At 38.7% G+C, this 27518-nt stretch overlaps 2 protein-coding genes across 2 annotated transcripts; one reads left to right on the top strand and one right to left on the bottom strand.

The window, feature by feature from the left end:
* Window positions 1-836: 836 nt before the first annotated feature.
* On the bottom strand, window positions 837-15926 carry LOC126378141 (lysophosphatidylserine lipase ABHD12-like). The gene is made up of 10 exons (XM_050026329.1): window positions 15500-15926; window positions 12384-12502; window positions 9590-9703; window positions 8625-8765; window positions 7241-7333; window positions 6623-6772; window positions 5574-5728; window positions 4855-5022; window positions 4101-4228; window positions 837-1125 (listed from the first exon to the last, which is right to left on the bottom strand). Exons 1-10 carry the CDS (start codon window positions 15547-15549, stop codon window positions 1101-1103), a joined length of 1143 nt encoding a protein of 380 aa, XP_049882286.1. The 5' UTR covers window positions 15550-15926; the 3' UTR covers window positions 837-1100.
* Window positions 15927-18825: 2899 nt separating this feature from the next.
* Window positions 18826-20643, top strand: LOC126378159 (spherulin-2A-like). The gene has a single exon (XM_050026357.1). It carries the CDS (start codon window positions 19540-19542, stop codon window positions 20503-20505), a length of 966 nt encoding a protein of 321 aa, XP_049882314.1. The 5' UTR covers window positions 18826-19539; the 3' UTR covers window positions 20506-20643.
* The last annotated feature ends 6875 nt before the right edge of the window (window positions 20644-27518 follow it).

Raw genomic sequence — 27518 nt, 5'->3', positions numbered from 1 at the left:
ATAGTCAGGTCACTCCATACAAAAAATGGCGTTTTTACCGTCTGCCGCTACCCGTAAGTGTAAGCGAGATGGAGAGTCCGCGCGCTCCCTTACTCCTCAATGGGTTATGGTCATTTAGACCGGAACCCAGGAGTCATTTTTTCCTTTAAAAATAGTTTTAAGTACTTACAATGCGACACCATACTTACAATACAAGAAATAAAAATAAAATTGCTATTCAAAATTCTAGATTAAGTAAATTAAATTCATCCTTTTATGTTATGTATACGTTTTTACAATAAAATACAATAAATTTGTCAGAAAATAAATTTAAAGCTCATGTGAAGCTTACTTTATGTAAAAAAGCTTATTATACGATTAATGACTACCTAAACTATAAAAATTGGTCTGTCTGGTATTGAATGTGTTCCTCTAGTTATTAAATATCTTGTAATGTATACCCTCATTGGTTTTTAAAAGATGTGTTGCTGTTGCAGTTTCTTGTCATTTCTTCTCCTCAGCCATAACACCTTGCGAAATGACGTACTTCAACAAGTTTATCCATGATAATTACATTGAATAAATGATTCTGAGTTCTGATTTCAGGTTTGATAGGGTTGGTCTTTGATATCTAAATTTTACAGGAATAAAGATAGCTCCATCTCTTTCGTGCACGTATTGTAAGTGAAGGACGGCACTAGTTTAAGAGCTGTCAAACCAAAAATGGCCTAAAGGTCTTTGTAACCAGGCCAAAAATTAAAAAAAAAATCAAACTAAAAATTAGGTTAAGTTTGTGTGCACCCGAATTGGCACCTCACAATGCACACGAGAGAAGATACAATAAAATAAATAATATGTGTAAAAAAAACAATTTATTGCATTAACCTTAATAAATTATTAATATTATTATGTTTTAAAGCAATAAGTACATTTACAAGCACTTATTTGTATCACTTGGCAGCGAAAATTATTGTACTCAACTAGCCTATAGTCATCTCACTCACGCTAATAGACAGTTGCATGTGAAAGACAAGGACGGCTATATGTTTCATATTATCTTAATTTGTGACATGGTCAGTAATGAGTTTAGACTCTAAGGCGAGAAGCGTAAGCTTGGATCTTCATCGAAGATTCTTCACGAAATCTCTGAAACAAAGAAATAACAAATGTAAAGTCCGTTCAAGAATGATCTTCATAAAAGGTAAACAAATATGGCTGCCGATAATTTTTTTTTGTTTTGGTTTTCCCCGAAGGGTAAGGCAAACTATGCCCATACAGCCATGTTATACGTATTTTTTTTCTTGATGATTAATGAAATGATGAAAGGTGATGATGATGAAACCTAAGCCCCCACCCTCGGAGTAGACTCCTACTCCGAACCTCAAACGAATTAACTCAAAAGTCCGCATAAACTTTCGAGTTATGAAGCGGCTTCTTGGCACGAAGCGAAAATAGGCAGATACACTTTGTTTATTAAATACTCCGATATAATAACACTCGCGAATGTCTTCCGACTAACTTAATGCGATCATTAACCACAAAACACCACTTCGTATTAATTATTTAGATTATTCAATGAAGAAATTAAAATTTAGTGATAAATTGCTATAAATTGTAAAGCAAAGTGGAGCGTATCCCGTCTGAAGGATGAGTTACGAAAAAGAAAAGCAACCAATTGGACAAAGGCAGTTTTGATTGAAAATAAGAAAATTTTCCGACAGGAAATTCCATTTCATATCAACTCAGAATCATGATCTGAACCATCCCCCTTAGTATTCGTTACAGTGTCACTAACACCCAGTATAGAAAATATTTTTGTTATTTGTCTTTTGATGTGATGTCATTATCTAAATATATAATAATGTATATTTATATATAATATAAATATATATATATATATATAAAGAAAAAAAAGAAAGAAAGAAACATTTATTATTTAGGACACCACAGACACGGATTATATATATATATATATATATATATATATAAAGAAATCATTCATTTATTTATCTGCAACATTCATTACTTCGCTCCTCCGCCCCGCTCCGGGTCTTTCTTGGCTCAGAGGTTGTCCGTGGCAATCCAGCGCGGTAACGCTGCTAGTGTCATGGGCACTTTTGGGCCGGGTTTGACACGGAGTGGGTTCTAGGTTAAGTAATTTTAAGTTGGATTATTTGACTTTTTGTAATGAATGTTGCAGATAAATAAATGAATGATTTCTTTATGGTATATATATAAATATAAATATACATTATATTAAAATAAAATTATTAAAATTAAAAAAAAAGTAACATTAAAATACACTTCTCATCAAAAAAATCGAAACACTTCCGTTTTCATTGTTTCTGTCCGAATTTAACACAAAAAAGAATTCATACGATGAAAAAAAATACATAAATGTATAGCTGGCAGTTTGGCCATTACAGTAATAAGCGGAAATTCTAAATTCAAAATTAGAATTTCATTTGTTTATCTTATAAACGAAATGAATCACTGTTTTGAGACAAATGTGTGTTTAGGGTTGGAGTACATTTAGCGTTTAAAAACTAAAAATTGGCGCCTATCCTTAAACTTTTTGTTTTTTATTTCAATACTGTGACTTTGGGACGTCTGAAAAAGGTTTTTTTTCTAAAACGTATGGATACTTCGCCCACAGAAGCCGCCCAAGTTGTGGTATTGCTGGATTCTGGCCTTAGTCAGCGTGTTGTGGCTGCAAGACTGCATCTAAGCCTGTCATCTGTTCATAGAGTCTATAAACGTTATCGGGAGACTGGTTTGTTCACGCGCCGTTCAGGATCTGGCAGGAATCGGGTCACTTCTGAGCGAGATGATCGATTTATTGTAACAACTTCTTTAAGAAATCGACGCCTTAACGCTTTTCAACTGCAGCAGCGGCTTCGTGTTGTACGAAGAGTGGCTGTAAGTGACTCTACAATTAGAAGAAGGTTGAAGGATCGTGGACTGGTACCGCATAAGCCAGCAAATGGGCCGAAATTAACTGCAGACCATCGAAGAGCGCGCCTTAACTTTGCACGTGAGCACTAAATTGGTCATACCTACAGTGGAGCAAAGTTCTCTTTTCTGATGAGTGTAAAATTATGCTGTAAGGTAACGACGGAAGGAACAAGGTCTACAGAAGAGACGGAGAACGCTATGCACAATGCTGCATTGAAGAAAAGGTCAGCTATGGTGGCGGTTCGTGGACGGTTTGGGGAGGAATCAGCGCCGACGGTAAGACAGAGCTTGCTTTCGTGTCTGGGCCACGTCTGCCTGCACTAAACTGTCATCGGTACGTCGAAGAGTGTCTCGAGCCTCATGTGATGCCCTATGCACATTTTATTGGCAACGGCTTCATATTCATGCACGACAATGCTAGGGCTCACACCGCGGGCGTCGTACGAGATTATCTTAACGAAGTCGATATCTCTATTATGGAATGGCCAGCAAGAAGCCCGGACATGAATTCCATTGAACATCTGTGGGATGAATTAAAGAGACGAATTCGAGCAAGAGATCCTGCCCCAGAAACACTTAGCCAGCTGCAAGATGCAATCCAAGAGGAATGGGACAATATACCACAGCATGTGATCGTGACTCTCATCCGATCGATGAAGAACCGTATGGAAGCAGTAATTAGAGCTCGGGGAGGGAATACAAGTTATTAAATAAACGTTTTTTAGCTTTTTTTTTCATTTAAGTGTGTTGTTTTATCCATTTCCTTTATACTCCATACGGAATAAAAATGACTCATTTAACAAAATACGAAACCTATGAAAAATTCATTTAAATTTAGAACATTAACATTAAGATTTGATAAGCTCATATTACTCACTATTAAACGACATTTAACATAATTTATTCCTAAATGTACACATTTTTCTGATAATCCTGACAAAACGTAAACTTGCAAGGTGTTTCGATTTTTTTGATGAGAAGTGTATAATTTGAATACTAGTAAAAAGTGTAAGAATTATTATATATTATTATATATTTAGATAATGACATCACATCAAAAGACAAATAACAAAAATATTCTTTCTTTCTATATTTTTTTGAGGAACGTAGCCTTGAAAGTCGCTCATTCTAAGAGCTGACCACGACATGTGTAGAAAGCAACTCACTCGACAATATCCCTGAGATCGGGCGCGTGGCATATCCACTTGTGGCCGAGGTCCATGGCTTTGTCGTAGGCGTGCAGTTTGATCACCGCGTCCGATGGCGACCTCGACGCTTTCACGCTGCGATACAACTGAGAATAGGATACAATAAATACAGGTTGTTAGTAACATCGTAACTAATACTGAGGGGGGGTGATTCAGCTCATTATACATACATACATAAACTCCCTATTTCCCACCGGGGTAAGCAGACTATAGAATTCCATTTGCTTCGATCCTGACACACTTCTCTTGCTTCCTCCACATTCATCAATCGCTTCATACACGCACGCCGGTTCAGAGTAGATCGTATTAAACCTTTTCTAAGGACATCTCCAATTTAGTCATCGTAACTCCTTGTCGGTCTTCCTCTGCCAGCTCTACCATCAACTTTCAGCTCATTATTCTTAGTTAATATCAAGTGGTATTTTCCATCGCACGGACGGATGATTGAAAACTGTTAATTTTAAAACCCGGGCGAATAAAATGGGCATCTCGGTCATATGCAATCCGTTTGACGTGTGCAGTCAACTTGATTCTGTCGGGTTATTGGCCAATATACAATTTTGGAAGGGTTTTTTAAACTTCTGCCTAAAATTTACGTGTGCTCCATAAATGTTATGCCTGTCGGTTGCCCGTCCCTTTCCTTTTCGGCGGATAAGAAAATGAAAGGTATAACTTAAAATAAAATTAGGACTGTAGATTGAAAAAATCATACCTTTAGTCCAACACGGAAAGGCACAATGACATCATCCTTAGCGTGCAGTATGAGCACGGGCAAGTGTGGCTGCTGGGTCAAGTGGACGTCCGACTTGAACCTCAGATGCGGGTCAGTGTGGAACGCTGACACGAACGTGGACTCGTAGTAGGGGAGCCACGTCACCAACTGGGGACAGAAATGACATCCCATTAAAAAGCTTGACGGAGAACCGAGCTGGCCATTGAGTCCTTTCGCTGCCATGGGTTGTTACCCATGGCATTATTAAGGAATACACGCATCCAACAGGATGCTTAATAATACCAACTGCGTAATTTGGAACTGGTTTATTTAAATAATCGTTATTTAACCCATTTTAAGAACATAACGTCTACGGACGTTCCGATTCCAAGGTGTCATGCTACCTATTATGAACCATCAATGACCCATGATTGTCGAATTTGTTTTCGAATTCATGTTTGGGTCATCAATGGTTATCACGTGCTCAGCGGTGAAGGAAAACCCACATTCCCGAGAAATGCATTTTCGGAGGTATGTGACCTAACCTGTATTGGGCTGGTTTTCCTTTGGCGGGTTACTCAGACAGGCAGTCGTTTCTGCGAAAACCCGGACCTGTCAAATCTTCAGGTTAGATAAGCTGGGTGAAAAACGGGATAAAGCTAGGAAGATGATGATGATGGGTTTGAATTCATATTTGGATCATAGATGCATCGACTGACCTTAGACAGCGGATGGTGCGCGACCTCGTCGGCGAGGTTGTTGAAGGGGGCCTCTAGTATGAGCACCCGGGGCAGCGGCAGGGGGGTGTCTCGTTCCAGGACACTGCTGCACAGGCTGTCCAGGTTGCCCAGCAAGTGCGAGGAGATGCCTGTACCTGGAGTACAATAAAAAGGTAATGAATGTTAAGGCCTTCCGAAGCACGGATCGTCTTACTTTCGGACAATCACAACGCAGGTGCAGGCTGAAAACCAGCGTCGAGATATTTCATCTCGGCATATACTGAGCTTGTTACCTTTTGTGATGGAAAACTTTATTTTATTATTGTGTTATGTAAACCTGTGTATCACAATAAATATTATTTTATTTGTTTTTATTTTACTTATTTATTTAATCGGGTGATCAACCTGTACCGGGATTCGAGTCCGGCACCTACGGATCGTGAGTCTAACGCTCAACCACTGCGCCACTGAGGGCGTTTTCTAATATAAGTAACCTATGTATGTCCCACTGCTGGGCACAAGCCTCCCTTCAATTGACCTTTGGCGAAAAGGAGGTGCTGCCGCCAAAGTACAGTTTTCTGGGTACCGAACTGAGCATAGTACCCCGCTAGTCACAAGTTGGTAGTGTGACTAGCGATCGACGATCCAACGGTGTTATGTTGGAAGTTGTATATATGCGTCTTGCTGTGTAAACTTCGATATCGCGTTTCACGACTGCTTGAAGACTGCATTATTGAATGTGGCGCCATCTGTTGCATGTGGGCGGAACTAGGTGGCCAACTAGTTGGGTCCGCCACAGACCGGAGAGGTATGGAGCATACTCCACGACGCTGCTCCTTCTCCACCAACCGGTGGAGATGTTTTACAGCTAACAGCCGGGACCAACAGCTTAACGTGCCCTCGGGAGCACGGAATCATCTTACTTTTTTCAAGCCTGCAATGTCCTTAACAAACAAAGGACTGTCTCACAAAGAAATTTCGACAATGTTCCCGTCGGGAATCGAACCCTGACCCTGTTTCCTTCTGACATTTTCGTCTCCATAACTGACCTAATGAATGTCCCCACACGCACACAGCCGGTTTATTCTCTACTCTCCTATCTTCTTTGGAGATAGTGTTGTGCACCCACTCGTACACAATCAGCGAATCTTCCACCACGCCGTCTTCCGTGGGGTTCAGGTTTGTGGAGTCACCATATCCTGAAAAAAAAAATATATATATACAGGGTAATAGTGACACCGTAACGAATACTGACGGGGATGATTTAGACCACGATTCTGAGTTAATATCAAGTGAAATTTTCCGTCGCAAAATTCATGACTTTTTTATTTTTTTATTCTATACTTTTGCTACTCATTTGTTACGATGTCACTAACACCCCAACGCACTTGTGTGGCTACTGTAAGTACTTGTACCGGGTGTAAGTGACATCGTAACGAATACTGAGGGGGATGATTCAGGTCATTATTCTGAGTTAATATCATCGACGGAAAATTCCACTTGATATTAACTCAGAATCATGGTCTGAATCATCCCTCTCAGTATTCAATACGATGTCACTAACACCTGTATAAAAATATTTTACTTGACGTACGGCAATAGGCGGCCTTATTTCGACCGCTTAAACCGGTTTCTTCCAGACATCCATTATTATAAAAGGAAATTACCTCTATAATCGAAAGCTATCGTATGAAAGTCCATCTGCTGAAAGAATTTGTAGAGCTCTATTCTGTGCGTAGCTCCGCGGGAATTAGAGTTGCCTGAAATTAGATAAATAACATTTTAAATATAATGATAATGCTAATTGGGTAGTTTCCTAGGTCAAAGATATTCAAATTCAAAAATATCTTTATTCAGTAGGTAACATAGTTACACTTTGAATCGTCAATTTTTACATAACGAATGTCTCATCCGCCTAAAACTACTGCAGCTTCTCACAACCTGTATAGCCGGGGAAAAGAAGCTGCAAGAAAAACCTCGGCACAGGGCCCTAGACGTTCTTTAAAAAAATAAACAAAATATTGTTATACAATTGAGTAATTTAGCTGCCTAATATCATTTCTCAGACAGTTAATCCCATGCATTCACATCTTCTAAATAATCACTCACTTTATAATAAACTTTTTTGCAAAGATTCTGTTTAACTACTGTCTTAAAACAGTTGAATAAATTATGAAATTCTGATTACTAAATAAAGACAGATCTAAAGGTGACAAAAAACGCTTTTCTATTTAACTTGTATATAAATGTTAGTAAAGATAAATGTAATAAGTGCCACATTTTGTCATGTTTTTCTATGACGTCTCAGGTTGCTTTTTCATACAAATTCCATAGTAATTTCACGTTTTGACGTTTAGTAAAAAGTAACTTATTTGACTAGTTGGAAACTACCCTATTCCCGTAGACACCATATAATTTTAAGTTATACCTGTCATTTTCTTATCCGCCGAAAAGGAAAGGGACGGATGTTTAACCCGGGCGAATCAAAAAGGTATCTCGCTGGTATGGAACCCGTTTGACGTGTGCTGTCTACTTCATTCTGCCGGGTTATTAAGGGCCGATGTAAAATTTCATGAGGGTTGTTTTAGATTTCTGCCTAATATTGACTTGGTGTTCCATACCATGCCAGTCGATTACTCGTCCCTTTCCTTTTGTGGGATGTATGAAAGTGACAGGTACGTGAGACAGAGATGCAAGATACGTGTGAAAGAGAAAAGATATAAGTGAAGACGTATTCGGTTGAACAAATCCAAATTCAAAAATATCTTTATTCAGTAGATAACATAGTTACACTTTGAATCGCCAATTTTTACATAACGAACGTCTCATCCGCCTAAAACTACTGCAGCTTCTCAGAACCTGTATAGCCGGGGAAAAGAAGCTGCAAGAAAAACCTCGGCACAGAGTGGAAGAGCGAGAGGTATGAAAAAGAATGGGACAGAAAAGAAATGGAGGACCACGTGGGTGCGTGTCGCTGAAGATTCTTTTTTCTAACAGTACTCTGCTTGCCCTATTAGGGATTAGTGAGATTACGTTCATGTGTGTGCTTACCATGACAGTAGATCATGATGGGTGTGGTGGAGTTGGTCAGCTCATCATCCAGCAACCTGTTCAGTTCCTCCTTATCCGAGTTGTCATCAAACTTGCCTTTGAGCCTTTCGTACACCGCTTTTGGGAGTATATGCCATATTCCTGATATAAAAGATAAATGTTATCATCATCATCAGCCGTACGGCGCCCACTGCTGGACATAGGCCTCCCCCAAGGATCTCCACGACCAAATGTTTAAATATTATATTCTAAGACGCAGAAGTGGGTAAACATTAAAAAAAAAACAGTAACTAAAATAACAATTTATTCATTTTATCAAAACATTAAACTAATATGGATCAAAGTATTTACGTATAGGAAATAACAATATTTCAAACCACACAGGACTTGTAGAACTCGATGTAGCTCCGTGAACGCTCGCCAAACGAATGAAACGAGTCTGCTGTGGATGTGAGTCGCTGTCATCCGCTCGTTTTTATAGCCGTCAGGTGTGTTTACAATAACAACCTATTTTTATGCTAACAATGTAATATTATATATTACAGCCTCCGTGGTCTAGTGGTTAGAGCGGTAGGCTCACGATCTGGAGGTCCGGGTTCGATTCCCGATGGGGACATTGTCGAAATCACTTTGTGAGACTATCCTTTGTTTGGTAAGGACTTTTCAGGCTTGAATCACCTGATTATCCGAAAGTAAAATGGTCCGTGCTTCGGAAGGCACGTTAAACCGTTGGTCCCGGTTATTATTTACTGATGTGAGTAATCGTTACATGATCCATGTCAGGCGCCTTTGGCGGCTCAATCATAGCCCTGACACCAGGGTTGATGAGGCTGGTATTCCACCTCACAACCTACACGATAAGAAGAAGATCAGGTCGACGGTCTCTAAGGTAAAGAGGAAGACTTGAGCTCACGGTCCCGGGTTGCAATCGCCGCGGGGTAATATCACAAAAATGAACAACTCACCAATTCGGACAGGACAATTGTCGACCTTTGAGTGGTATTCTATGGTCAGATTTCTCCCTCCCTCTACACCGCAGCTGGAGGGGTCTTCCAAGTCCATAAATGGCGGCCATTGCACTGAAAGAAAAAAAAGATTAATGAGAAAAAAAAAAACAATGATATCCAGGGGTTGGGGCCTGGTGACCTGTGGGGTTAAGATGGCCATATCTACGCAATTCATCTAAGAAAGAATTCTCTATTCACTTTATTTTATTTTTAAGTTAAGTATTTATATATTGTAACCCTCGGAAGCAGCGTGGTCACTCCCAATACGAGCAGAGCAGGAGGTCCACAATTTCGATTTTGTAAAATACTGGAGAAAAATAAATTTTTTTTTTTTTTATTTATATTTATCTATATTACTTATTGGCAAATATGCAAGTCGCGTGACGCCAGACAAAAAAACCTTTGTTCTTTGTATTATTTTTTAATAATCATCATTATCAGCCGTACGACGCCCACTGCTGGGCATAGGCCTCCCCCAAGGATCTCCACGACGATCGGTCCTGCGCAGCCCGCATCCAGCGTCGAATTTTATAATAATAAGTAATACAATTTATTGATCCGTAGTAGCCCAGTTGGTAGAACGATTGCCTCTCACTTTGAGGTCGTAAGTTCGAATCCAGCACAGGCCTAAACCAATGATTGTCAAAGTTTTCGAATTCATGTTTGGGTCATCAATGATTATCACGTGCTCAGCGGTGAAGGAAAACATCGTGAAGAAACCCATTTTTTTCCCGTGTTACTACCAAGTCTTACTACCAGTAGTAAGACGGGAAATTTATTTAACCGTATTACTACCACCTCGACCGGTAGAACTACCGGCAAATTTTTGGAGGTATGTGGCCTAACCTGTATTGGGCAGGTTTCCCTTAGCAGGTCGGAAGGTAGTTGCTGTAAAAACCGGACCTGTCATATCTTCAGGTTAGGTAAACGGACACTGTTCAAAACGGGATAATGCTAGGGAGATGATAAAGTAATACAATTTATTACTTATTTAACATTAATTTGCCCTACGTAGATTAATTTATTACGAGTATCAGATAATTATATTATCTTATTGTTTGTTGTATCAACTCATTAATCTTCCGGATGTAATAATTTATGTTGCTAACTCACGGTCCACTATCATACAATGCAAAATATAGATGGAAAGATAATTAATTTGTATGAAGGCAGTACAATAGTCTTAATAGGTAATACAGGGTGTTAGTAACATCGTATTGTAGGTATACTGAGGGGGATGATTCAGACCATTCTTCTTCTATCGTGTGGGTTTTGAGGCGAATTACTAACCTCATCAACCTTCTGATTCTGAGTTACGAGTAATATCAATTGGAATTCTCCATCGTAAAATTCGTGTATTTTTATTTTTTATATTGTTTTCAATTCCGGCCTCCGTGGTCCAGTGGTTGAGAGTTAGGCTCTTGAAGTCCCGGGTTCGAATCCCAGTGGGTAAATATCACAAAAATTACTGATCCCTAGTTTGGTTAGGACATTACAGGCTGATCACCTGATTGTCCGAAAGTAAAATTTTCCGTGCTTCGTGCACGTTAAGTCGTTGGTCCCGGTTACTACTTACCGATGTAAGTAAGTAGTCATTACATGGGTCATGCCAGGGGCCTTTGGCGGCTCAATAGTAACCCTGACACCAAGGTTGATGAGGTTGGTAATCCACCTCACAACCCACACGATAGAAGAAGAATACTACTTACCTTTTCGATGGAAAATTTCACTTGATGTCAACTCAGAATCATAGCCTGCATCATTCCTCAGTTTTCGTTACGATGTCACTACGCCCTGTATATATGCCCTTAGTATGCCCGACTATGTCGCACTAACATATTTGACATCTAGTGAGACTTACAGTTCAATTTGTCTAAAAACTTAATGTGACAAGGTTTCAAAGTGTATACAAATTAGTACTCGTAAGCGGACTCTGTGGAAAACGGGATAATGCTAAGGAGATGATTTAAGGGCAAATAGCAATATTGCTTTTAGATGAATTGCTTCGAAGTTGCTTTTTTTTTAGTTGTTTTTTTAGGTGGGATTCTCTTAAAATGCATAAATGTTTTTGTCATAATGTTAATTATCATAATCCTTTTTGCATAAGGTTTTTTAGCATAATAGTACTTTCCCATAATAACATCTAGGAATACTGGTTTGTTAGGTATAACTTATTTTTGGACTAATATTTGTTGGCATAAATTTGACTCGCATATAAATAGCTTTCCATAATTCTTTTTTAGAATAATAGTGTTTTGTCATAATTTTTACAAGGGATAATAATAGTAGGTTAGGGTGCGGCGGAGGTGGCCCCTGGGCCACCCCTACGCCGCCAGCATGTTTATCTTACAAATCAAAAGTATACTGAATGATGACCAACAGCATGAAATAGTCTCAAAAATATAAAAGTTACAATCATGAACCAAATGCAGCCAAGGATAAGTAAGTTTCGAAAATGTTCAAAGTTGTGCCAAAACTTTTCTTATTCGGAGTATAGTTTTTATGCTTATAATAATTATGCTTATTTATCATTATTGTCATTAATTATTATGCTTACAGTAATTATGAGTTTCAAAATTATGCTTAAAAGGTTATGACAAATTAATACTATGCGTAACTAATAATAGGACAAGTAACAGTATGCCAAGTTAAATTATTACATAAAATTTTATGAGTAAAAATAGAGAACCCCCCGAGGTCTATTATTTGATGGGGAGGCTTTGCAGTGGGACAATATACTAAACAAACTCACCAAAATTAGCGAAGACTAGGGTACGTCTAAACGTCTTCGAATACTTGAAGATGAGGGGGACCACAGCCACGTGGAACACGAACAGGCCCGCCGTTATCGACGCCCCCAGGAGTAGCACCCTGCAATACATCATCATCATCATCAGCCCATTAACGTCCCCACTGCTGGGGCACGGGCCTTCCCCATGGATGGATAGGGAGATCGGGCCTTAAACCATCACGCGGGCCCAGTGCGGATTGATGGTTGCAGCCGGGACCAACGGCTTAACGTGCCTTCCGAAGCACGGAGGAGCTCGAGATGAAAACTTTTTTTTTGTGGTCACCCATCCTGTGACCGGCCTTTGGGAAAGTTGCTTAACTTCAACAATCGCAGACCGAGCGCGCCACCGAGCTCCTCACAATACAATAAAATTACAATAAAGTACAAATTAATAGTATTGTTTGCTTTTTATCTGCCGCAAAAGATCATCGCAAGGATCATGAAGAGTGGAAATCTGTGGAAGCCTTACATCCCAACAGAGGATAAAAGGATTAGAAGAGAGAGTCGCAAAACTTTAACCAGTTTTGATGCATTGCATTGCATTGAAATCACTTTGTAAGACTGTCCTTTGTTTGGTAAGGACTTTTCAGGCTTGAATCACCTGATTGTCCGAAAAAGTAAGATGATTCCGTGCTTCGGAGGGCACGTTAAGCCGTTGGTCCCGGCTATTAGCCGTAAAAACACCTCCACCAACCCGCAGTGGAGCAGCGTGTTGATTGAGGATTGAGCTCCGGTTGATTGAGGGGAGGCCTGTGCCCAGCAGTGGGACGTATATATAGGCAGTTTATGTTATGTTATGATGGATTGCAACCACAGAATAGAAGAAAGAAGTAGGAAGGGCCAAGTGAGCCCGAAACGCGCGCCATACAAGTATGAGCAAATAGTTCATACTTCAACTTTGCACTCCACTCGTCCGCAAACTTTACGACACACGGAGCGCCGCGATAGTATATTCAAAGGTCGTCTTGTGCATTATAACCTGCAGAGCATGAAGTCAAATATTGACTATCATGCAAGAAGATCCCTCCTTATCACAGGAAAGCTTAAAAGCCTTAGTATGGTCGGCTATTTAATTTATCAGAAAAATACATTTGTATGCAGTATCTTACGAAAAGTAATGATTCTTCTTCTTCTTCTTCTGTCGTGTGGATTGTGAGGTGGAGTACCAACCTCATCACGCCTGGTGTCAGGGTTACTATTGAACCGCTAAAAGCCCCTGACATGGCTCATGTAATGACTACTTACTTTAGTAAGTAATAACCAACCAACGGCTTAACGTGCCTCCCGAAGCACGGATCATCTTACCTTCGGACAATCTGGTGACACGTGCCAATCAGTTAATCAGCCAGTAATGTCTTAACCAAACTAGGGACCACAAAGTAATTTTTGTGATATGTCCCCACCGGGAATCGAACCCGGGAACTCCGGATCGTGAGCCCAACGCTCAACCACTGGACCACGGAGGTCGTAGTAATGATAAAATTGCAGCCTATCACATGAAATATACATTGCCGGTAAACTAGCTATGGAATTTGAGAAGCAGTAGAGTAAAAATGAGTAATCAAGGCTGTAGTTTATTATTTATCTTGGCTTAGTCATCAACCCCATAGCTATAGCAAGTCCTGACCCTGCCGATCTAATAAAGGGCGTGTTGCTATGTTTTATTATGTTACAATAGAAATCCTGACCGAATGAAATCAGTGACAAACCTTGACAATTGTTTTCTGAACATACGAACTGAACAATGTAAAATCCAAACTTATTCAAAACCGATTATTTGCTTCACTTAAATCCTCTGGTTAACAGCTCAATCCTTTATGAAAGGTTAAGTTTACCTGGAAAATATTACTACTGAGCAATATAGTGGTGCATCTTCGTACAGTTTTCACTAACAGAGTTGGCTCAACTATTTAGACAGCGATACGGTTGGTCTAACAGAAAGCTCAGTGAGGTGTGGGTACTTAGTTGAACTTGCTATAAATGTGCCTATGACTACCCGAATTGGGATATAGTTGTGATCTTATGTTACCTTCTTATGTTTACGTATTTTTTTTTTATTTTTTTTTTTAAATCTAATTTTTGTCGAGGCTTGAGCCACTCTTGGTGGTTATGCCAGCCTCATAGTTTAGAGCGTTTAATGATGATCAAATCATCAATCTACAAAAGAATACCATTACAGCACTACACCATGCTGTTCAGGGATTGTTATTCCTAAGAGACACAGTACAGTATTTATATACAAGCCTTGCCGCTACGGACACTGGATCTGCCAAGAGGCACACAATCTCTCCTCCATGTAGATTTTAGTGGAATAATTTCCTTCTAATCTGTTTGTTCCGGTCACACTCCACCAAGAAATGCATAAGATCCTCGACAGTCCCACAGCGTGTACAATTGGGCGAGTCCCTCTTCCTCATTATTACGTATTTTTATGATTAATTTAAAAGACATAGGTTATAGGACATTTGTTTTTAAAAAGATGTTAGAAGTCGTGAATTATGAATTTCCTAGTCAATTCTTCTATTCAGCCATAACTAGGCTATAACCCTCTTTGTAAACACAGAATCAAAAAAATCTTTTTTAAATACCCTTTTCACAGGTATTGATTTTTAATACAAAGTGCTGTCAAAACATAGTGAAAAAGTAACAATCAATGTGTTAAAATTATTTCACTTAAGTTGGTTTGTGCTCAATAGGATTAGAAAAGAAGAAAATCACACAGATAATAATTTAACATAAAGCTGAATATGAATATAATTTAATAAGTATTTGATTATATAATTTGTTGATATAATATAATATTTGTTGATGAAATAGAAATAATTTATAGTCAATCAACATTGTAAAAGTAGTATCTATAAGTTGAAGAGAAACTAAAATGAGTAACTTACAAGGCAATTATTATTAAGTCACACTCTAGAAAGTAAATTGGGTTTTCATTTACATAATTACCACTCACAATAAATTCAAACCTAGTTTATAGGCAAGTATGTATGTCAAATACTTTTGTGTAAAAACCAAGTTGTATATAGGTATATTGACGAAATAAAAAAAAACATAATACTTCTTTTACTTACAGTAAGATCCATAGAGGCACACAGATGAACAAACCTACAAATTCTACCATGTTTTTAAAATTATTTTTCACACTCAAAAAGAATGAAAAGCTCGTGTTAAACGAATGTTACGTGATTAATATGCAATTATTAACAAACTAAGGTAAATAACAAACGCAAAGAATGCTATATTAATATTAAAACACGACTAGATTACATGCCAATCACTTTTGAAGTAGGTGAATACACAAACAAAAAATATTAATTCTTTGTTTAAACTAGACTAACATGTTTATCACTGATTATTTATCCAGTTATCGGTCACGCGAGAGATTATTATGGTTAATTTGTAAAATAATATCCGCAAGACGAGGCAAAAATCAAATGAAACCTTCGTACCAAAGAGTACCCTATAAAACAGTTCGAACTTTTGACCGGTGTGGCCAGCCTGCCAAAGCCAAATCGGACGACAGCTGATTATTATTTAATGAGAGGCATTCCAAACAACGCAACGTTCCCTCAAAAAGATATAGATAGCGTTGTCTAACTCCTACGTGACAATTACCGATTTTTCTCATTGCTCGGGTACGTATAAAAATAAATGTAGCTTCATTTTTAGATTGGGTTTATGCATATAGAATGAGTTTCCAAGCTACGTTCCCTAAAAACAAATATAAATGTTCAGATTAACCGTGATAGTTACCTATTTTTCTCAATGGTCGGGGTACATAATTATTCAAAAATATAATGTAATAGTAGAGGTTTAAAGAATAATAATTGTTGCTTTATATTTGGTTCAGATATGTATTGAAATGTGTTGCTACCTATATTGCTTCTCTTTATTTTGATCAGAATGATAAATGAGATAAAAAATAATTTATCACGTTAAAGTTGTAAAGGGCCATCATTTTTTTTTGGGGAACGTGGCCTAGAAAGTCCATAATTTGGTAAAAATTGTATTTTTTACAATGGTCTGGCAACATTGTTGACGTCATTAGCGCATTTGACGTTACAAAACAACAAAAATATCGCTTTATTTTACACTTTTTCCCCATATTCTAAAATGATAAAAAGAGATAGCTACAGTGAAATACAAGTACGAAAGCATCTTATTCTTTTTATATTTTTATGTGGAGTAACTAGTTCCAAATAAAGCGCATATTACTTTTATTTTGCATCATCATCCGAGTCTTGTCTGACTCCCAGATATAGGTAGATAGAGTTGCAAATAGTAGCTTAAAATACCGTTTGATACCATTTCTAAAATCTTTGTTAAAGAATTTATATTCACCAATCGCTGAGCGTTGAGCTCACAATTCGGAAAGTAATTCACATACTGATATATTGTATAAGAGAAATCACTTTGTAATCCCTAAAAGTAAATGTGTAAAATATAAATATTTATAAATAGCGACCACATCAGCGCGTTCGGCTTCTGCGGCGCGTCTAAGGGCGTGTTTACCTTAATTTGGTTAGAGCATTACAGGCTAATTGCCCGATTGTTCGAAAGTAAGATGATTCGTGCTTCGGAAGGTACGTTAAGCCGTTGGTCCCGGTTACTACTTAGTACTGACTTAAGTACATAGCCGTTATATTTAGGGTGGGCCTTTGGCGGTTCAATAGTAACCATGACTAGGGTTGCTGAGGTTGGTAATCCCCCGCAGAACCACTACCTACCCACACGATAGAAGAAAAAGTCCTCAAACGAAAACGACTGGGTTAATTAATTTTAATTATTTATTTATATAATGCTTTGATCTATTAATTATATTTACATATTTATGTTTATCATTTAAGCTTTGGAACGGAGAATGCTCTATCAATTTCACCGCTTTACCTGTCCTTTTATCAAACACTTCTAACTTAGGGTTGGTATAACATCGTATCTCTATCCATTGTGTGGTTTTAATTTCATTAGTCATATTTGCTGCTTTCATGATATTATGAACAGTCGGAGCGTAAAAATGATACTTCCCGTATAGATTTTCATAATCTGCTATAAGGTTTCCGATCAGTTTTCCCAAGTATTCAACTTCGATCAGCAATATAGTTTGCAATCCAGATAGTCGAGACGTCACTATATGTCCTGGTTTCAACATTATCGATTTGGAACCCTCTTTATATATTCCAAACGGTAATGCTACCGTTTTAAATGTCCTGTTCCTCCACTTATCTTGAAATTTGTACTTGTGTTTCGTGAATTCTATTTCAACATCAAAATACATTTCATCCTTTGGTAGTCCTTTCGCAGACCAACTAATAGCTATATTGTTTTCTAGTAAATCAGTAACCACAACCTTAGTTTTTGTAGTTCTGTTAGTATTATTTATGTGATCACTTACTTTTATAGTTACGTTTTCGTTGACTACCGCAATAACTTTTGCTTTTTCGATCCTTAAATTCCTGTTCACTTGTGGCCATTCGAACAATCCGTACAAGTTATCGTAAGGCGTTGGATCTTTCCAGAATATGTCATCGGGAACCCTCCCAAGCTCAATCCTCATGCCTTTATTTAGCTTTGCTTTTGTGAAGTTGAACATATCGATTTCCATATCTGATATTAATTTATTATCGATTCCGCCGTATTCGATTTTGGTGTCACTGGCACTCGCTCCAACTGTAATATTTATCTTGATTCTCGCTTCGCACATTAGTGGTAGCAAAAATGTAAATAAAACGAATAGTAGTGTAAATTCCACCATACTAAAGGTTTTATGCATTTTAATTTAATAAAATACACTTCTTGCTGATTATATATGGATAAGTAGATAACACTTTTTGCTCAAGAAAGTATCAAGACAATTTACAGAAAAACCTTAACACTAAAATGGACATAGCCTGAGGATTTTAATATACTTTTTTATTTATACTAGCAGCTATAAATAAAACCTCAATATAATGTTCACTCTTAAGATAGATATGGTGATGAATGCATGTCATATTGTGTGTTATTACAATTTATTTGTATTAACTGTGACCTGATTATCAACTGAAGGTTCAAGGGTAGTATTAATATGATCAGTAAAGTAAACAACATCGTAGGTTTCTTTGAAAATAAAGTTTTCTTAAATGATCATTGATCACTTTGTGAGACTGTCCTTTGTTCGGCTGGGACATTTCTAATTAATACACCTGATTGTTCGAAAAATATTCCCTGATTCGAGAGGCACGTTAAGCCTTAAGACGAAGCCCGGCTGGGCAAGCTGAAGCAGAAAGGTTTCGCCTTCACACCACTGTTCCTCCCCCCGAATCACCTTTTATTTGTGTGAAATGCGGCCATTGGTGCCATGCTGCTATCAGCTTGATAAGTCACAAGAGATCCTGCAGCAAAACGTGACAGCTACACAGCCACTGTTACCATCATCTGTAAAGAAGTTGTGGCCAATGTTGAACCAGCAATGGAGCAGCGTAGAGGTATATGCTCCATTTCCCCTCCGGTTGATTGAGGGGAGGCCTGTTCCCGGCAGCGGCTGTTTATGTTTTATGTAAGTGATCATAACGGGGTATTTCCCAGAGTTTCCAACAATAAAATTAATTATTATCAACTGCGTGAACACGTGATTTTCGAATGATAATAACAAGCGGCATGCGTTATGATGGGGACAAGTCTGAATCCTAGTGGGTTTTCCTAAATAAACATACCTAACGAAGACTTAGGAGAGTTCTTAGGAGGGTTAGTTTGGAGGAGTTTTAGAAATGTAACTATATTATGTAACCTATTTGAGTTCAAGTTTGCCCACTCAGCAGTTTATTTTAATTTAAACCTGTCATTTTCTTATCCATCGAAAAGGAAAGGGACGGGGAATCAAGAGGCATAAAATTTACGGAACACAAGTTTATGCAAAAATTTAAAAACCAATAAAAATGTCCGTAAATTGATCCTTTTTTAAATGTATCAAGTACTATAGAGATTTAGAATTTGCATTTTGTTTGGATAAACTGTATAGTTACTCTACAGAACATTTGTTATCTTTAGTTTGACCCAAGTTATCTATAAAGTACGTTTCATTAACATGCCTACAATTGTTTAATATTTACAATCAAAATTCCCCTATCCCAAAATGTTATGTAAAAACTTCCTCGTAATCATTAAAATAATTATCATTTTGTTAAGAAACTATTCACTGAGCAGTTCTGTTACATTAAATATGTTAAAATTATTCTGTATTTTTATATTAGCATTAAAAACTATAAGTGCTAAAATAAGTATAGATGTTAGTGCTGGAAATGACGTAAGTGATATTAGAATAAACTATACGGGGATTGATGTAAAACTAGTGACTGATCACGAAATTAAGTTATTCGATATAAGCAATAGAAACTTGAAGGAAGCGTTGAAGAAACATTATGGAACCCAACCTACAAACGTTTATATAAAAAGTCCGACACCATGGGGCGACTTGTACACAAAGTACCATTGGGAACAAATAAAAAGAGTGCTGTCGGTGAAATCTTCTAGAATGAAAGGCATCAGGAAGACCCCAGTAGTAGTCCTATCGCAGGACTTCGAAAATTTATTAAACAATACAATAAAAGTAAACACGGGAATAAGTCAAACGGTTGAAAACACGATAACAACGAGTTGGACGCGAAACAAAGAGATCGTTATATCTCAAGAAGTGGAATACGACGTCAACGTTTTGTTTTCAAAAATTACCGGTACAACCGGTTTTTCGTACAGCTCTAGTTGGGGCGAAAGCGAGGAGCGTTCTGAAACCATAACAATCGGTACTACTAGCAACGTCGAAACGGAACTCCAGCCCGGGCAAAGAGCAACGGCCATTCTGACAGCTACCCGGGGATATTTGGAAATCGAAGTGGAATATTTGGCAACACTGAGAGGGAATTTGGCGGTAAATTTTAAAAAGAAATATAATGGTCATCATTTTCACGGCCCACCTATCGGAAATGTATTAAACAGTGGAGGAATGAGTAATGAAAAAACTGCAACTGAGGTAATTAAAGTTGGATTCTACGCCGACGCCACTTTGAAAATTTATGACAAAAGGACAGGACAACCTTTATAATTTAAATGTAAAAAAGAATTACTAAAGTAACTATTTTATTGCTTTGTTTTCCTTTGTCTTAAAGTCAACATTATTCATTATTCAACGTAATTATCATAAGTAAAAATATAGTTTTTTGTTCTTTTATTATACCTACTGTCTGTGTCAAGTAACTCAAAAATAAAAAGCAAGATAAGTAAGTATATAAATTCAAATTCATATAACAGTGTCTTATTTACTTGTTTTATTAGGAGAAAGTAAAAAAAACATACAACGCATAAACATCTGCATAGCTGTAGAAGGGGTTTTAAGAAGTAAGTTTTTGCAAAAAAATAATCAGCTAGTTATTTGATATTTTGTTTGCAGTAAGTAAACATTTATGTATTTATACAAATAGCAATATTGCTTTATTAGATGAATGGTACTTTCCAGGCTAGGTTCCCTAAAAAAGTATAAAGTACCTAGTAATAATCCTTCCTTCCACTTGATATCAACTTAGAATCATGGTCTGAATCATCCCTCAAAATTTTTGTTGCGACGTCACTAACACCCTGTATAATGTTAGTATACTTAGTTATACTAGGGAATACAATCCGGACTCGTTCGCGAGATCTCGTCAAATTTTTCGGGATCAATCCCGAAACATAAAATGACGTGATCACATTCGAGATTGACAGGATGGAGCGAATCTCCTTGAGTTATACTTTTTGATATGATTCTGTTTTGTTATTGTTTTCTTTAAAAAAATATTTTGTTTTAATTGACTTTTTTTTTGACGTGACTTATTGTAGATTTGCCGCAGATGGCATTAACTACTTGGCCGGACAAATGGGGAGCGCTGAAGGCTCTCACCCGGTACAACGTTTAAGACAACAGGCCTGAGGGTGCCCAGTTGGGCGCGAACCTCGGCTCAGGGCGTCGTCTGAGAGGAAAAATATTTGAAAGAATTAATCGACCCTAGTGGGTCGATGGCGATAAGCGCTGAATGAGGGAAATCGTCGACCACGCCGGCGAGGTCGGTATCGGGGACCTGAAGAACTGTTTTAATTGACCTCACTATCACAAACAAGCAGTTTTCATTGTTTTCAGCCATCCTGACTTTACACTTTTATAAGAAATAGACGAGATAGACGTATTGATATTTCCAATCCCGCGAAATCTCGAATTTGCCCCCCAAACCCAGACGGTAGAAGACGAAATATGGCCATTTCATGAAAAATATGACTTTTTCATGAAATGGTCGAACACATCATGAAATGATCAATTCTACGATCTGGCCACGACATATTATGTATGTAAAGCGACCCCTTGCCACGTAAGAGTATGATGTAACGAAAGGCCATTCCGAACTGGTTTTATCTATTAACCTATTATTGAAGATGGTTACATTTAACACTGACAAGAGTACCTTTTGTTCACAAACTATCGCTTAAAGACGTCCTTACGCTTAATGAAGGCTGGTTGCACGGCGCGGCAGCAGTCTAATCGCAGATATGTACGGTCACGCGCGAGTACTAATATGTACCTATACACTTTGAAACCTTGTCACATTAACTTTTTTCACAAATTAAACCGTAAGTCTCATTAAATGACAAATATAATAGTGAGACAGGGTTCTAAAGTGGGTTCATTTTATTGCTCATGACTGTACCATGATGTTAAGTAAGTTTTGACGTCATCAAGCTTGGTGGAAGACTTCATCAAGAGTCCTAATGGTCTTCAATGTCCGTATAACCGTAACGGCCTCGGTGGTCCCATGGTTCGTTGGGCTCACGGTCTGGAGGTCCCGGGTTCAAATCCCGGTGGGGACAGTGCCGTAACTAGGGCGGTGCCAGCGGTGCCCTGGCACAGGGCGCAGACCCTGGAGGGGCGCAGAAATGACCAGACCAGTATCTAGTTTTGTTTCATGCATGGTAGTTAGTAGGTACATTTTGTTTTATTGCGAATATGGTGTAGACGCGCCCTCTGTACTATCTTTATCTATATGGCATTTTTCAAGCGATCTTGAAACAACAACACTTGTAAAGGTGGTTTTATATTTGTCTGATGTGTCGTGACGTGACGCGTCAGAACGGTTTCATACATTTAGTACTAGCTGGTGCCCGCGACTTCGTCTGCGCAGGATTAGTATTTCGAACAATATGTTTATAAATTGTAGCCTATGTGTTATTCTGATGTATAAGCTATATTATTTTAAAGTTTCATTAAAATCCATTCAGTAGTTTTTGCGTGAAAGAGTAACAAACATCCATCCATCCATCCATACAAACTTTCGCGTTTATAATATTAGTAGGATGGTAACGTTCACACTAGTGCGTAACGTGTTGTGTTGTGATGGCTTATGTATGGAACCGATACAGTTCTGACGCGTCACGTCACGACACATCAGACAAATATAAATCCACCTTGTCTTGCTCGCAATAATACATACACAAACAAAAGTACCTATACCTTAACTATGAGACAATTTCTGTCTATATTCATTTGGAGGGCGCCTCTTCTAACTTAGAAGTTCTAAGCAAATCTGTCAATCTAGCTGAGGAGATGTACATATAGTTCACGTCACGCTGTCATTGCTGTCAGCCACATTCATTGGTCCTCCCTTTATCTTTGATTTTATTCATTAACTACGTGCGGCGTTACTGACGCACTAGCGTGCGAGAGATAGATAGAAAATTCATCGTTCGACAAGAGTGAAAAGGATGACTTACAAAACTAAACGATTTAAAGGAAATGTTTCCCAATGTAGTAGTCGCTATAAAGATATTTTTAACGATGCCAGTGACTGTAGCTTCCTGCGAGAGATCATTCAGTAAGCTCAAATTAATAAAGACGTACCTGCGCTCGACGATGGGCCGAGAAAGATTGTCTGGCCTAGCGATTTTGTCGATTGAACGCGACATAGCACGGATCCTGTCGTATGACAACGTAATCAAGGACTTCGCAATGAGAAAAGCGCGGAAAGTAAATCTTACTCAAAAGTAGGTAGCTGTCCTTTTTTTGTGATTACGGTTTACCTTAGCCTTGGGTCTTTACTATCGAGTACTTTGTGTCATTTCTGTATTTGAGCAAATATTTTTGAATAAACAATTTTTATCCTAAAAAAAATCTACTAAGTACCTATACCTTCGTAAACAAAAAATAGATAGATTTATTTTTATGCACATTTGTCCACTTTATTGTCAGAGCCTGGTTAGAGCATTTTTCAAGGGCGCAGTTGTGAAAGCCCGCACCGGGCGCATAAAAGGCTAGTTACGGCACTGGTGGGGACGTACAAAAATCACTTTGTACTTAGGACATTATAGGCTGATCACCTGATTGTCCGAAAGTAAGATGCGATTCCGTGCTTAAAAACACCTCCACCCGCAGTGGAGCAGCGTGGTGGAGTATGCTCCATACCCCCTCCGGTTGATTGAGGGTAGGCCTGTGCCCAGCAGTGAGACGTATATAGGCTGGTTATGTTGTTTTTATCAATGTTTGTGTAACCGGTCTATTTAGTGCATCTTTTGTCACTAAGCGACATTGCATGTTCACGCGTTATATCAATGAATTGTTTAGTACAGCAAACTTATACATGCAGTCCCCTCACAATATCCCACATACAATTACTTCAATACAAACCCATTCGTCAACCGCAAAGGTAAGATTGCCAATTAAATAAATTACAATGTTAACTTTCCAGTTGGATTAACAAAACTGCCTTAAAAGTTGTTAGAGATGGAGCGTTTGGTAACGGTAAATGTAAGTTTGTAAATTGGTTCTGTCGATATTTTTGTCCATAGAAAGGTAGGTTGGGTACAACATGACTTTTGCCCTTGCTCTAAATAAATTCTTTGAGACGAGATATTCCGGTTCATGATGATGACCAGGGTCACGGCCATTCTTCTTCTATCGTGTGGGTTGTGAGGTGGATTACCAACCCCTGGTGAAAGGGTTACTATTGAGCCGCCAAAGGCCCCCGACATGGTCATGTAACGACTACTTACTTACACCAGTAAGTAGTAACCGGGACCAACGGCATAACGTGCTTTCCAAAGCACGGATCATCTTACTTTCGGACAATTAGGTGATCAGCCTGTAATGTCCTAACCAAACTAGGGATCACAAAGTGATTTTTGTACGTCCCCACCGGGATTTGAACCCGGGACCTCCGGATAGTAAGCCCAACGCTCAAACCACTGGACCACGGAGCCTGTCACAGTTACACGGTCATTGAAGACCTATTTAAACTTATTAGGACTCTTGATGAAGTCTTTCACCAAGCTTGATGACGTCAAAACTTACTTTCGACAATGTGCCCATCGGGGATAAAACCTGGACCTTCAGATCGTGATCCTAACGCCTAACGCTCTAACTACTAGACCACCGGCGTTTATATCATCTCCCCCGTTTTTTACAGAAGCGACTGCCTGTCTGACCTTCCAACCCGCGAAGGGGACATTGTCGAAATTTATACAATAAATGGGTTCGATTCCCTATGGGGACATTGTCGAAATCCCTTTGTGAGACTGTCCTTTGTTTGGTAAGGACTTTTCAGGCTTAAATCACCTGATTGTTCGAAAAAGTAAGATGATTCCTTGCTTCGGACGGCACGTTACGCCGTTGGTCCCGGCTATTATCCGTAAAAAAACACCCTCACCAACCCGCAGTGGAGCAGCGTGGAGTATGCTCCATTCCCCCTCCGGTTGATTGAGGGGAGGCCTGTGCCCAGCAGTGGGACGTATATAGGCTGTTTACATGCATTTGATTTGATTTGACGGACAAGTCAAATTGTCAGGTGATAGCAATCCAAATACCAAGTCCAAATAACATTTTAGCAAGATTAGTTTTCTGCCATTTTGATCGTACTGATTGATGATTGGACTTTATGAGTTATTATTGTAAATCGTGAGACGACAAATTGAGTTTTCGGTGATGGGATGTTTTGCAACCGTCTCCACATCCGACCCTATCGGACGATCTGTTCATTATAGTAAGGCTATGATGAAATACGTGTTAGAATTCTGTTTCTGCTTTTTTGCCGCAGATGGCAGTAACTACTTGGCCGGACAAATGGGGAGCGAAGCTCTCAGTTGGTCTTCTGCTTATCGTGTGGGTTGTGAGGTGGAATACCAGCCTCAGAGTTATGAGTGAGCCGCCAAAGGCCCCTGACATGGCTCAGGTAACGATTACTCACTTACATCAGTAAATAGTAACCGGAACCAACGGCTTAACGTGCCTTCCGAGGCACGGAACATCTTACTTTTGGACAGTCAGGTGATCAGCCTGTAATATCCTAACCAAACTAGGGATCACAAAGTGATTTTTGTGATATCTCCCCACCGGGATTCGAACCCGGGGCCTCCGGATCGTGAGTTCAAAGCTCAACCATTGGACCACAGAGGCCGTTCTCAGCCGGTTCAAAGTTTAAGACAACAGGCCAGGGGCCTGTTTAATAAAACTTACAATTGTAAATTACAATGACAATTAGATGTACATTGCGGAGTTTGTGATCACAAATATGTTGCAGTTTCATATTAGCTACGTAATGAACACCAAATTGTCGTTGTAAATTACAATTGTAAGTTTTATTAAACAGGCCCCTGATGGTGCCCAGTTGGGCGCGACTCTCAGCGTGCTCAAGGCATAGTTTAGGAGGAAATTAATCGACCCTTTTGCTTTTGCCCTGGCTGATCCGGAAACGAATCTTTATACGTCTAAAAAATAATAAAAATATTTTATAAATAAACATAGAGTGCGCTCAGCAGCTTATCTTTCGGGCATGTCGTAAGATTTCTTAGCACCTACTCGTATTTCTTTTAACATTAACTTAGAATAATGAGCTGAATTCCGTTCAGTATCCGTTACGATGTCACTTACACCTACGGTCACGAGCACTAATATCTATACACTTTGAAATCATGTCATATTAACTTTTTTGACAAATGAAACCGTAAGTCTCATTACTTAAATGTCAAATATATGAGTGCGACAGGGTTCTAAAGTGGGTATATGATATTGCTCATGACTGTACACCCCGTACAACTACGTACAAGTAGCCATACAAGTAATGGGTGTTAGTGACATCGTAACAAATACCGAGGGGGATGATTCAGACCATGATTCTGAGCTGCGGATTTTCCTGTCAGAATATCATGAAGAGTTTACTGTTTTTTTTTTATAATTATTTTCAGTTTCATACTTTTGCGACGGAAAATTCTACTTCATATCAATTCAGAATCAAAGTCTGTATCATCCCCCTCAGTATTCGTTACGATGTCACTAACACCTCTACAGGGGGTAACAAATACTAAGGGGGATGTTTCAGACTATGATTCTGAGTTGTGGATTATTTTCAGTTCCATACTTTTGCGACGGAAAATTCTATTTGATATCAATTCAGAATCATGGTCTGTATCATTCTTCAAAGTTTTCGTTACGATGTCACTTATATGTGTGTATCTGGCAATCGAATCAAACCAAACTCAGGCTATCTAGACCATTTATAACATGTCACCACGAAGGTTCATCCTATCACCAATCACCACGTTAACTGTACCATTCGAGCGAACACCTAATCGCCTTCACGCCTAAGTTGTAAGGACCAAAGTTAAATAGATACTAGTTTGTCAAGTGAATGTTTAAGTTGGTTAGCGAGTGTATTGTTAAGTTACAAATGGTATAAATAGTTGAGATCTGTTTGACACCGTATCAGTTCAGTGTTGCCACAGTTTCAATACAGACTTCTCAAAAGAGGGTAGGTTGAACCTTTAAATACCTCCATTTTCAAAAATGGATCACAAAGTGAGATCCCTAGTGATAATGTGATCAGGTCGCAGCAATGATCACCAGATTGTCCGAAAGATGATCCGTGCTTTGGAGAGCACGTTAAGCCTTTGGTCCAGGGTTACTAGCACATCTGCCTCCACCAAAGAGCACTGGATTAGTGTTGTGGAGTATGCTCCATACTCCCTCCGGTTGTTTGAGGGGAGGCCTGTGCCCAGCAGTGGGATGTGTACTTATAAGCTATTTATGTACATACTTAAATAGTGTAA

The sequence above is a fragment of the Pectinophora gossypiella genome, chromosome 25, assembly GCF_024362695.1.
Source record: "Pectinophora gossypiella chromosome 25, ilPecGoss1.1, whole genome shotgun sequence".
Lineage (NCBI taxonomy): Eukaryota > Metazoa > Arthropoda > Insecta > Lepidoptera > Gelechiidae > Pectinophora > Pectinophora gossypiella.
The sequence above is the reverse complement of the archived record's forward strand: the minus strand, read 5'-3'. Positions and strand labels throughout refer to the sequence as shown.

Excerpts from the sequence above, each read along its gene's own strand:
- LOC126378141 (XM_050026329.1), bottom strand. The coding sequence starts at position 15,549 with ATGGTAGAATTTGTAGGTTTGTTCATCTGTGTGCCTCTATGGATCTTA. Across the intron at positions 7,334-8,624 it reads CATCATGATCTACTGTCATG|GCAACTCTAATTCCCGCGGA; the intron begins GTAAGCACACAC and ends ATCTAATTTCAG. Across the intron at positions 6,773-7,240 it reads GATAGCTTTCGATTATAGAG|GATATGGTGACTCCACAAAC; the intron begins GTAATTTCCTTT and ends TTTTTTTTTCAG.
- LOC126378159 (XM_050026357.1), top strand. The coding sequence starts at position 19,540 with ATGTTATGTAAAAACTTCCTCGTAATCATTAAAATAATTATCATTTTG.